Source organism: Oncorhynchus gorbuscha, linkage group LG19, assembly GCF_021184085.1.
Source record: "Oncorhynchus gorbuscha isolate QuinsamMale2020 ecotype Even-year linkage group LG19, OgorEven_v1.0, whole genome shotgun sequence".
Taxonomy (NCBI): domain Eukaryota; kingdom Metazoa; phylum Chordata; class Actinopteri; order Salmoniformes; family Salmonidae; genus Oncorhynchus; species Oncorhynchus gorbuscha.
The window spans coordinates 11,666,198-11,678,325 of NC_060191.1; the positions used below are offsets into that span (position 1 = coordinate 11,666,198).

The following is a 12,128-nucleotide window of genomic DNA, read 5'->3' on the forward strand; positions in this document are numbered from 1 at the left end:
GCAGACTCGAATTAGGACTTGAATTTAGATGGAGCCAAAATTTTAATGATCTTTTCTGTATTTTCATTATTACTGGAAAACGGCCCTCTCTATCCCTCCCTCTCTCTCTCTCGCTCTCTTTCTCTCTCACACTCCCGGTCTCTCTTTCTCTCTCTCCATCTCTCTGTCTCTGTCTCTCTCTCTCTCTCTCTCTCTCTCTCTCTCTCTCTCTCTATCTCTCTCTCACACACTCCCTCTCTCTCTCTCTCTCTCTCTCTCTCTCTCTCTCTCTCTCTCTCTCTCTCTCTCTCTCTCTCTCTCCCCCGCCTCTCTCTCTCTCTCTCTCTCTCTCTTTGTCTCACACACCCTCGCTCTCTCTCGCTCTCTCTCTCTCACCCCCGGTCTCTCTTTCTCTCTTTCCATCACTCTCTCTCTCTCTCGCTCTCTCTCTCTCTCTCTCTCGCTCTCTTTCGCTCTCTCTCTATCTGTCTGTCTCTTTCCCTCAATCACTCTCTCTCTCTCTCCCTCTCTCTCTCTCTCTCTCTCTGTCTTTCTCTCTCTGTCTTTCTCTCTCTGTCTTTCTCTCTCTCTCTCTCTCTCTCTCTCTCTCTCTCTCTCTCTCTCTCTCTCTCTCTCTCTCTCACACACACACACTTCCTCTCTCACTCTCTCTCACACACTCCCGGTCTGTCTTTCTCTCTCCATCACTCTCTCTCTCTCTTTTGTCTCACTCTCTGTCTCCCTCTCTCTGTCTCTCTTTCTCCCCCACTCTGTCTTAATGTAGATGATATCACTGCAGACAGACAGATGACTGTGGCCATTACCTTGGTCTGATCAGTGGCGGCCATGTTTTGCTAATATAAATACAGACTCCTCATCTCCATGTCGCTATATCACCTGTTGTAGGGATGTATGTCTTATAGGTGAACACCTCACAAGGCCATTTGAAGAAGAAGTCCCTGTTATGGCAGCTATATTTTGTGAGTCTACTCTGTGTGTGTCTGTTAGGGCCTTTGGCTGAGTGCCCACCCTATTTAAGCTCTATAAATGTGGCTTGGTCTCCTAGGCAGCTGCGACTGGTGAGTTGTGCTGCAGTTCTCTGACAGCTTCGCTAAACCATTAGGAATCACAGATGATGATTGTGTAGGGAAATGGAGAGTGATTAAATGGGAAAGGGTCAGGCCAGTAATTGCTGCCGGTGTCAGGTGGGTACGGTAAGTATCCAGGTGGGTTGAACATACTCTAATCTACTCACCAATAATGCAGCTAGCATTACCCCTGGCCATGCATGAGGTTTCATAGCCAATAAGGGTGCAGAATGTAAATTATTGTATTTCCTTTTCCAATCAGATGACAACATTCAAATGTTCCTCTTCGTTGGGTGGATCTGATGGAATTCTGTGTTTCTTAGCCAATCAGATATCTTCAATCCTATTATACACTGTACTCTATCCGTGGACACCACAGAGGGATTGGGGAAATCTGCAGTAATTACAAACGCGTCGTTTAGGAATCAGAAGCAAAATGATCTTTTAGCACCTGCATATGAACTCTAGAGGAAGGCCTACAGAGGTTAACATGAAGAATTTGATGCTGGATATTTAGCATGCAGACAGTCCCACAATGGCACTATGAACGACAGTTAAACCACCACCGGTTGTTTCTTTACGGTAGATGATTGATCTGCGTCTCTAAAGAGTACCATGACTGTTGTCTCAGAGTGAAATGAGGAGAGGAATCCTTCCATCACTGAGTCAGGCGGGTGTCTTGTAATGAGGATATCAGGGAAGAGTCCTTCATTACCCCCCATTACCAGGGAGTAGCTCACATGCCACTAGCTACTGATAGGTGTCCTTGACCTTCATAACCAATCACCAGCTACCACACTGATTAAAAAAGCCAAGCGGGAGAGAGTGAGGGACAAAGAGTGAGTGCCGGGGTGAGTCATGTTATCTTTAATATTTGAAACATCCTGGAAGCAGGAGGAGGAATATTAATGTTTTTAATTGAGTCCGTATAAAACATCCTCTCTTTCTGTTTCAGGTGGAGCTGAGATCCTACATGATTAAAATGACCTTAGAGAACATTCCTTCTTTCAAGGAAATGTACAAAAAACATATTTTGCACCCAGTTTGACAAAACGTGTCTGAATTGACTGGGGATTGTGACTCCTCACTCACACAAACACACATCACTTCCCCTCCTCACACACACCTGTTTTAGGATGCCGGCAGCCATTTCGTGTCCACAGTCGAAGATGACGTGGAACTCCTTCCCTCTCTTCATCTCCTTGAGGAGAGGCTTGGAGTCCTTGGTGTCCGCTGGCAACTGGCGGATCTTCAAGCGGATGTTGTAGCGAGATGGAGCCTTTATGAGCTCCTGTAACCGAATAAGACCTTCAGAGGAAACACAGAGGCAAAAAAGAAAGTGTGTGACAAGGAACATATCAATGTACAATACATATACCATTTTGAATAGGGAAAGGGGGATACCTAGTTAGTTGTCCAACTGAATGCCTTCAACTGAAATGTGTCTTCTGCCTTTAACCCAACCCCTCTGAATCAGAGAGGTGCAGGGGGCTGCCTTAACCGACATCCACGGCACCCAGGGAACACCAGGTTAGCTGCCGTGCTTAGGAGCAGAACAACAGACTTTTACCTTGTCAGCTCAGGGATTCAATCCAGCAGCCTTGTGGTTACTGGCCAAATGCTTTAACCACTAGGCCACCTGCCGTCCTGAAAATGTCATGTTAATTCCATTTCTGTTGCAAAAAGTGCAGGCGCCCCATTTTCCAAAGATAAACTACAAATATGTATCTCTGGTAATTGAAGTTTTACTCTGTATTCATTTGACTCCCTTGGTTTTAATTAGTAGTAGATAAGGAAGCTCCATGAATAGATGTCTAATGTCATTCCAATCTTAATGAAATCCATCCATCTGTCAACTTGTCTCGCATCTCCTCCATCCTCCCTCCTCCCTCCTCCTCTCTCCTCATCCTCCTCCTCCCTACTCCTCCCCCTTTCCCCCTCCTCCTCCTCCTCCTTATTTCTCCTCCTCCTCTCCCGCTTTCTTTCTCTCCCTTCTTTGCACTATTGCACATTTCATTCTACTTCCTCATTTCTTCATATTTGTCTGTATCCCTCCAGTTCTACCTCAACCATCTAGGTTTCTCTCAAATCTCTGTTTTGTCTGGCGCCACACGGTATCTTACCAGAGCCAGTACCACAGATCTTGATGCTAGAAGAAAACGGATCCCAACAGTATGAATTCCCCTTTGAAAAGGAAACCAAAAAGACATCTATCAATACTTCACCTGACTTTTATCATACTGATACATTGAATTCACGCTCATTATCGATTCATCTACAATGTTTCCCCTATATTCATTTAGATCACTGCTACATGTTTTCCACCGTGGCAAAAACCAGGATTTACAATATATATATATATATATTTGTCGATACATGCTTTTAAATGGATACTCGCTGGCTCAATGACTGAAAGTCTATGGGAACAGCTAGCATATCTTTGCGCTAACATCTACATTCCTACATAGAGATATAGTGTTTCCAGTCATCTGTAAGTGCAATCAATAATCTTTTCCCTGGTTCAGTACCGTATAGACCTGCCGCAGTCACAGTCACAACCATGTAGCTGTTCTTTTCTGCAGCCTGCAGCCATACAGGCAGTCCCCAGCTGGTTGGCCCATGGCATTATTTGTTTACTTCCTGTTTCTACTTGAGCGCACAGCACCATGGGACACCAGCGCAGCTCAGCTCACAGCTTGTTGTTGAGTGTTGAGCAGCAGCCAGTTCCCAAGCCTTCATTAAATCACTACAACACTCTGTCGCACACTGATGATGATGCCCCACGGTGGCGCCCTCTCGCATGCTGATGATGTGTCATTGCCCGTGACAAAGTGGACACAGTAGACACAATGGAGGGCTGAGGACCTCGCCCACTGTGGGTCACTATTAACTAACACCGCAGAATATATATATACGATGAGCCGGAGAGAGGATGCAGTGTAGCTACTGTATGGCTACAGGCTATGGCTATGACTGAAATAGGCTACCTATTCCTAGTGTACCGATAGTGCATGCCCTGGTCAAAAGTAGTGCACTACAAAAGGAATATGGTGCTATTTCAGACGCAGCCTAAGAAGAAGACCAGCTGGCCTTCTCAATTTGAACAGACACCCTTAGTTAGACTTCATTGCACATCAGCTTGTTTCAAAATGTTCATTACCTGACCATCGCAGTTAGTTTAAATAGCTGCTTTGTTGGCGGCCACAAAGGCCCATGGTGATCACACTGAATGTTAAGCAGATGGAGGCGCTTGTGAAAAGCGGTTGTTCTTAAATCAATTAAAGAGTTAAAATTAAAATTTGGAATTCAGACAAAAGTGAACGTGAGGTATGTGAGTGTGCATGTGTGTGTGTGTGTATGTGTGCGATGTTTGAATGTGATCTGATCTGGCTGGGGTGTTTAGTTTTGCGAGAGCTTTCCACTGCAGGAGCAGCGCTCAGTGTTTTACAGTTAGTTAGTTAACATTGTTAAAACCACCCTGACACCCCCGACTGCTGCATTCGCACATCATAAACAACATGTCATAGTACCTCTTTCTCGTCCTCTCCCTCTTTCTCACACACTTTCCACCTCTCTCTCCCCCGCTCACTCTCCATCTCTCTCTCCCCCTTTCGCTCTCAATCTCTCTTCCTCTCCCCCCTCGTGATCTCTCTCTCCCCTCTCCCTCCCCCTCTGTCTCTCCCTCCTCTCCCCCTGTCTATCTCCTCTGCCTCTCTCTTCCCCCTCTGTCTCTCCACCCTCTCCCCCTGTCTATCCCCTCTGTCTCTCCACCCTCTCCCCCTGTCTATCCCCTCTGTCTCTCCCTCCTCTCCCCCTGTGTATCTCCTCTGCCTCTCTCTTCCCCCTCTGTCTCTCCACCCTCTCCCCCTGTCTATCCCCTCTGTCTCTCCACCCTCTCCCCTGTCTATCCCCTCTGTCTCTCCCTCCTCTCCCCTGTGTATCTCCTCTGCCTCTCTCTTCCCCCTCTGTCTCTCCACCCTCTCCCCCTGTCTATCCCCTCTGTCTCTCCACCCTCTGCCCTCTGTCTCTCCCTCCTCTCCCCCTGTGTATCTCCTCTGCCTCTCTCTTCCCCCTCTGTCTCTCCACCCTCTCCCCCTGTCTATCCCCTCTGTCTCTCCACCCTCTCCCCCTGTGTATCTCCTCTGCCTCTCTCTTCCCCCTCTGTCTCTCCACCCTCTCCCCCTGTCTATCCCCTCTGTCTCTCCACCCTCTGCCCTCTGTCTCTCCCTCCTCTCCCCTGTGTATCTCCTCTGCCTCTCTCTTCCCCCTCTGTCTCTCCACCCTCTCCCCCTGTCTATCCCCTCTGTCTCTCCACCCTCTCCCCTGTCTATCTCCTCTGTCTCTCCACCCTCTCCCCTGTCTATCTCCTCTGTCTCTCCACCCTCTCCCCCTGTCTATCTCCTCTGTCTCTCCACCCTCTCCCCCTGTCTATCTCCTCTGTCTCTCCACCCTCTCCCCTGTCTATCCCCTCTGTCTCTCCCTCCTCTCCCCTGTGTATCTCCTCTGCCTCTCTCTTCCCCCTCTGTCTCTCCACCCTCTCCCCCTGTCTATCTCCTCTGTCTCTCCACCCTCTCCCCCTGTCTATCTCCTCTGTCTCTCCACCCTCTCCCCCTGTCTATCTCCTCTGTCTCTCCACCCTCTCCCCCTGTCTATCTCCTCTGTCTCTCCACCCTCTCCCCCTGTCTATCTCCTCTGTCTCTCCACCCTCTCCCCCTGTCTATCTCCTCTGTCTCTCCACCCTATCCCCCTGTCTATCTCCTCTGCCGTCTCCCGTGCTATTCTACCTGGCAGATTCACCCCTCTTCACCACCCCAACACTGCCTGAGACCACAGCAATCCGGAGAGAAAAATATGGAGAGAGGGAGAGGGAAGTGGTGATCTGTATTGACTGTGTCTAATGCCTTGTGACTGCCTGCTCCAGGATCCATATTTTACTCTGCATGAATATTTCATACACTCAAAGCGTTTATTAGGGTCCGTCTGGGAGTCTCCTGAGCGTAAAACAGAACAGCCCTGTGATAAATATCCTGTGAAGCGAGGTGAAGACGCACCAGCAGCAACCCTCTCCTCAAGTATACCGCTCCAAACGTCCTCGAAGAACCACTCATACGGTGAGTTTCCATTGCAGATCATCCATCAGAGGTAGAGATGTAGCAGGGTGCATCTCAATAGTCTTGTTTCCTGACCCTGTCTCCTTTCCTTTGTCTGCACCAATGTTCAACTACATATAGCGTGTATCTCAATAGTCTAATGGTCTCGTTTCCTGTCCTTGTCTCCTTCCCTTTGCTCTAATGTTGAAATACCTTTCTCAATTGTCTAAATTTCCATCCTCTCCTCGCCTGTTTTCAGAAGCCACTAGCCTATTGTGTGATTCTCCTGGAGGTCTATCTATGGCACAGTGAGTGTTGCATGATGGGAAGCGGGAGGCCTGGAGGACGGAGTGAGTGGAGTAATGGCTGTGTGAGTCACGCGTCTCCCCAACAATCTGCGGGTCAAGGTTAATGTAACCCTCTCTGCATCGCCAGCGGTATTTATGTTCCATTAAATGTGTTGAACAAATTGAAAAAAGATTAAACCGTGTTTCCGGTCAAAGGTTTAAATAGTCGTTCAGGAATGTGGAAGGATGGAAGGAAAGAATTCCCCTTTGTGGGAAATACACACATCCATGTGTCTCCTCTCTGCTCATAAAGTGTGGACCACTTTACTCGATGTATTGAGTTTATAACTGTCATTCCAACTGTCATTCCAACTGTCATTATAACTGTCATTATAACTGTCATTATAACTGTCATTATAACTGTCATTCCAACTGTCATTGTAACTGTCATTACAACTGTCATTACGACTGTCATTGTAACTGTCATTACAACTGTCATTACGACTGTCATTACGACTGTCATTACAACTGTCATTATAACCATCATTGTAACCGTCATTACAACTGTCATTACAACTGTCATTATAACCGTCATTGTAACTGTCATTACAACTGTCATTACGACTGTCATTACGACTGTCATTACAACTGTCATCAGGAGGCTGAAGAAATTTGGCTTGTCACCAAAAGCACTCACAAACTTCTACAGATGCACAATCGAGAGCATCCTGGCGGGCTGTATCACCGCCTGGTACGGCAACTGCTCTGTCCACAACCGTAAGGCTCTCCAGAGGGTAGTGAGGTCTGCACAACGCATCACCGGGGGCAAACTACCTGCCCTCCAGGACACCTACACCACCCGATGTTACAGGAAGGCCATAAAGATCATCAAGGACAACAACCTCCCGAGCCACTGCCTGTTCACCCCGCTATCATCCAGAAGGCGAGGTCAGTACAGGTGCATCAAAGCTGGGACCGAGAGACTGAAAACCAGCTTCTATCTCAAGGCCATCAGACTGTTAAACAGCCACCACTAACATTGAGTGGCTGCTGCCAACACACTGTGTAACGGTTCTCTTGGTGTGATGAAGGAGAGTCGGACCAAACTGCAGCGTGTAGATTGCAATCCATGTTTAATCAACAAACGTAAACACGAATTAACACAAACACTACAAAACAATAAACGTAACGAAAACCGAAACAGCCTATACTTGTCAACTAACACAGCGACAGGAACAAAGACACTAAGGACAATCACCCACGACAAACTCAAAGAATATGGCTGCCTAAATATGGTTCCCAATCAGAGACAACGATAAACACCTGCCTCTGATTGAGAACCACTCCAGACAGCCATAGACTTTGCTAGATAACCCACTAAGCTACAATCCCAATACCAACACCAATACCCCAAGACAAAACACACCACAATACAAAAACCCCATGCCACACCCTGGCCTGACCCAATACATGAAGATAAACACAAAATACTTCGACCAGGGCGTGACACACTGACTCAACTCCAGCCACTTTAATAATGGGAACTGATGGGAAATTATGTAAAATATATCACTAGCCACTTTAAACAATGCTACCTGATATAATGTTTACATACCCTACATTATTCATCTCATATGTATACATATATACTGTACTCTATATCATATACTGCATCTTTATATAATACATGTATCACTAGCCACTTTAACTATGCCACTTTGTTTACATACTCATCTCATATCTATATACTGTACTCGATACCATCTACTGTATCTTGCCTATGCTGCTCTGTACCATCACTCATTCATATATCTTAATGTATATATTCTTTATCCCCCTCCACTTGTGTGTATAAGACAGTAGTTTTGGAATTGTTAGTTAGATTACTTGTTGGTTATTACTGCATTGTCGGAACTAGAAGCACAAGCATTTCGCTACACTCACATTAACATCTGCTAACCATGTGTATGTGACAAATAAAATTGGATTTGATTTGATTTTACAACTGTCATTACAACTGTCATTACAACTGTCATTGTAACTGTCATTGTAACTGTCATTACAACTGTCATTACGACTGTCATTACAACTGTCATTACAACCAAGGCCTTAAGTAGTTTTCCCTCAGGGAACACCAATCATTAGACAGACGCAACAGACACTACACCAGAAATGTGCTGCTAACTGATGCTCTCTTCTGTAGCTGCTATGTGTTTGAAGATGGGCGGCCATGTTGTAAGAACACAATGTGGACTCATTAAAGTTAGTTCCCTGGAACATCTGGTCGTCTGTTGCTATGCATGGCGTAGTCGGCACAATAACATCTTGTCGGAGTTCCAAACAGCTGGTGGACTTTAATTAACATTGCATGTCACCAACAACACTGATGTGACAGGTTCAATAAAACAATCTTAAAAGTTAACAAAAACAAACACATGTGAAAGTAGGCTACAAGTATTTTTTTGTCTATTTCTATTTTAAAATTGTCCCTGTTCACTGTAAAAACATCCCATTTTCAGAAGATATCCTTTTAACTACATTACATTACATTACATTTAAGTCATTTAGCAGACGCTCTTATCCAGAGCGACTTACAAATTGGTGCATTCACCTTATGACATCCAGTGGAACAGTCACTTTACAATAGTGCATCTAAATCTTAAAGGGGGGTGAGAAGGATTACTTATCCTATCCTAGGTATTCCTTAAAGAGGTGGGGTTGCAGGTGTCTCCGGAAGGTGGTGATTGACTCCGCTGTCCTCGCGTTGTGAGGGAGTTTGTTCCACCATTGGGGGGCCAGAGCAGCGAACAGTTTAGACTGGGCTGAGCGGGAACTGTACTTCCTCAGTGGTAGGGAGGCGAGCAGGCCAGAGGTGGATGAACGCAGTGCCCTTGTTTGGGTGTAGGGCCTGATCAGAGCCTGGAGGTACTGAGGTGCCGTTCCCCTCACAGCTCCGCAGGCAAGCACCATGGTCTTGTAGCGGATGCGAGCTTCAACTGGAAGCCAGTGGAGAGAGCGGAGGAGCGGGGTGACGTGAGAGAACTTGGGAAGGCTGAACACCAGACGGGCTGCGGCCTTCTGGATGAGTTGTAGGGGTTTAATGGCACAGGCAGGGAGCCCAGCCAACAGCGAGTTGCAGTAATCCAGACGGGAGATGACAAGTGCCTGGATTAGGACCTGCGCCGCTTCCTGTGTGAGGCAGGGTCGTACTCTGCGGATGTTGTAGAGCATGAACCTACAGGAACGGGCCACCGCCTTGATGTTAGTTGAGAACGACAGGGTGTTGTCCAGGATCACGCCAAGGTTCTTAGCGCTCTGAGAGGAGGACACAATGGAGTTGTCAACCGTGATGGCGAGATCATGGAACGGGCAGTCCTTCCCCGGGAGGAAGAGCAGCTCCGTCTTGCCGAGGTTCAGCTTGAGGTGGTGATCCGTCATCCACACTGATATGTCTGCCAGACATGCAGAGATGCGATTCGCCACCTGGTCATCAGAAGGGGGAAAGGAGAAGATTAATTGTGTGTCGTCTGCATAGCAATGATAGGAGAGACCATGTGAGGTTATGACAGAGCCAAGTGACTTGGTGTATAGCGAGAATAGGAGAGGGCCTAGAACAGAGCCCTGGGGGACACCAGGGGTGAGAGCGCGTGGTGAGGAGACAGATTCTCGCCACGCCACCTGGTAGGAGCGACCTGTCAGGTAGGACGCAATCCAAGCGTGGGCCGCGCCGGAGAAGCCCAACTCGGAGAGGGTGGAGAGGAGGATCTGATGGTTCACAGTATCGAAGGCAGCCGATAGGTCTAGAAGGATGAGAGCAGAGGAGAGAGAGTTAGCTTTAGCGGTGCGGAGCGCCTCCGTGATACAGAGAAGAGCAGTCTCAGTTGAATGACTAGTATTGAAACCTGACTGATTTGGATCAAGAAGGTCATTCTGAGAGAGATAGCGGGAGAGCTGGCCAAGGACGGCACGTTCAAGAGTTTTGGAGAGAAAGAAAGAAGGGATACTGGTCTGTAGTTGTTGACATCGGAGGGATCGAGTGTAGGTTTTTTCAGAAGGGGTGCAACTCTCGCTCTCTTGAAGACGGAAGGGACGTAGCCAGCGGTCAGGGATGAGTTGATGAGCGAGGTGAGGTAAGCGAGAAGGTCTCCGGAAATGGTCTGGAGATGAGAGGAGGGGATAGGGTCAAGCGGGCAGGTTGTTGGGCGGCCGGCCGTCACAAGACGCGAGATTTCATCTGGAGAGAGAGGGGAGAAAGAGGTCAGAGCACAGGGTAGGGCAGTGTGAGCAGAACCAGCGGTGTCGTTTGACTTAGCAAACGAGGATCGGATGTCGTCGACCTTCTTTTCAAAATGGTTGACGAAGTCATCTGCAGAGAGGGAGGAGGGGGGAGGATTCAGGAGGGAGGAGAAGGTGGCAAAGAGCTTCCTAGGGTTAGAGGCAGAAGCTTGGAATTTAGAGTGGTAGAAAGTGGCTTTAGCAGCAGAGACAGAAGAGGAAAATGTAGAGAGGAGGGAGCGAAAGGATGCCAGGTCCGCAGGGAGGCGGTTTTCCTCCATTTCCGCTCGGCTGCCCGGAGCCCTGTTCTGTGAGCTCGCAATGAGTCGTCGAGCCACGGAGCGGGAGGGGAGGACTGAGCCGGCCTGGAGGATAGGGGGCATAGAGAGTCAAAGGATGCAGAAAGGGAGGAGAGGAGGGTTGAGGAGGCAGAATCAGGAGATAGGTTGGAGAAGGTTTGAGCAGAGGGAAGAGATGATAGGATGGAAGAGGAGAGAGTAGCGGGGGAGAGAGAGCGAAGGTTGGGACGGCGCGATACCATCCGAGTAGGGGCAGTGTGGGAAGTGTTGGATGAGAGCGAGAGGGAAAAGGATACAAGGTAGTGGTCGGAGACTTGGAGGGGAGTTGCAATGAGGTTAGTGGAAGAACAGCATCTAGTAAAGATGAGGTCGAGCGTATTGCCTGCCTTGTGAGTAGGGGGAGGTGAGAGGGTGAGGTCAAAAGAGGAGAGGAGTGGAAAGAAGGAGGCAGAGAGGAATGAGTCAAAGGTAGACGTGGGGAGGTTAAAGTCGCCCAGAACTGTGAGAGGTGAGCCGTCCTCAGGAAAGGAGCTTATCAAGGCATCAAGCTCATTGATGAACTCTCCGAGGGAACCTGGAGGGCGATAAATGATAAGGATGTTAAGCTTGAAAGGGCTGGTAACTGTGACAGCATGGAATTCAAAGGAGGCGATAGACAGATGGGTAAGGGGAGAAAGAGAGAATGACCACTTTGGAGAGATGAGGATCCCGGTGCCACCACCCCGCTGACCAGAAGCTCTCGGGGTGTGCGAGAACACGTGGGCGGACGAAGAGAGAGCAGTAGGAGTGGCAGTGTTATCTGTGGTGATCCATGTTTCCGTCAGTGCCAAGAAGTCGAGGGACTGGAGGGAGGCTTAGGCTGAGATGAACTCTGCCTTGTTGGCCGCAGATCGGCAGTTCCAGAGGCTACCGGAGACCTGGAACTCCACGTGGGTCGTGCGCGCTGGGACCACCAGATTAGGGTGGCCGCGGCCACGCGGTGTGGAGCGTTTGTATGGTCTGTGCAGAGAGGAGAGAACAGGGATAGACAGACACATAGTTGACAGGCTACAAAAGAGGCTACGCTAATGCAAACACTCCAACCCGGAAGAATGCTTACAGTAACTACAG

The 12,128-nt window shown here is 48.3% G+C and overlaps 1 protein-coding gene across 4 annotated transcripts in view; it reads right to left on the bottom strand.

Annotated features, from left to right (window-relative positions):
* The window catches only part of LOC124005477 (glutamate receptor ionotropic, kainate 2), a 285,082-nt gene that overhangs the window by 167,843 nt on the left and 105,111 nt on the right, over positions 1-12,128 (bottom strand). For all 4 annotated transcript variants that reach the window (XR_006833621.1, XR_006833620.1, XM_046314778.1 and 1 more), the window contains exon 5: positions 2,194-2,375. Coding sequence is in view for 2 of the 4 variants with exons in the window: in XM_046314778.1 (XP_046170734.1) it covers positions 2,194-2,375 (182 nt within the window). In the remaining 2 variants the exon portion in view is untranslated. The remainder of the gene's footprint in view (positions 1-2,193; positions 2,376-12,128) is intronic.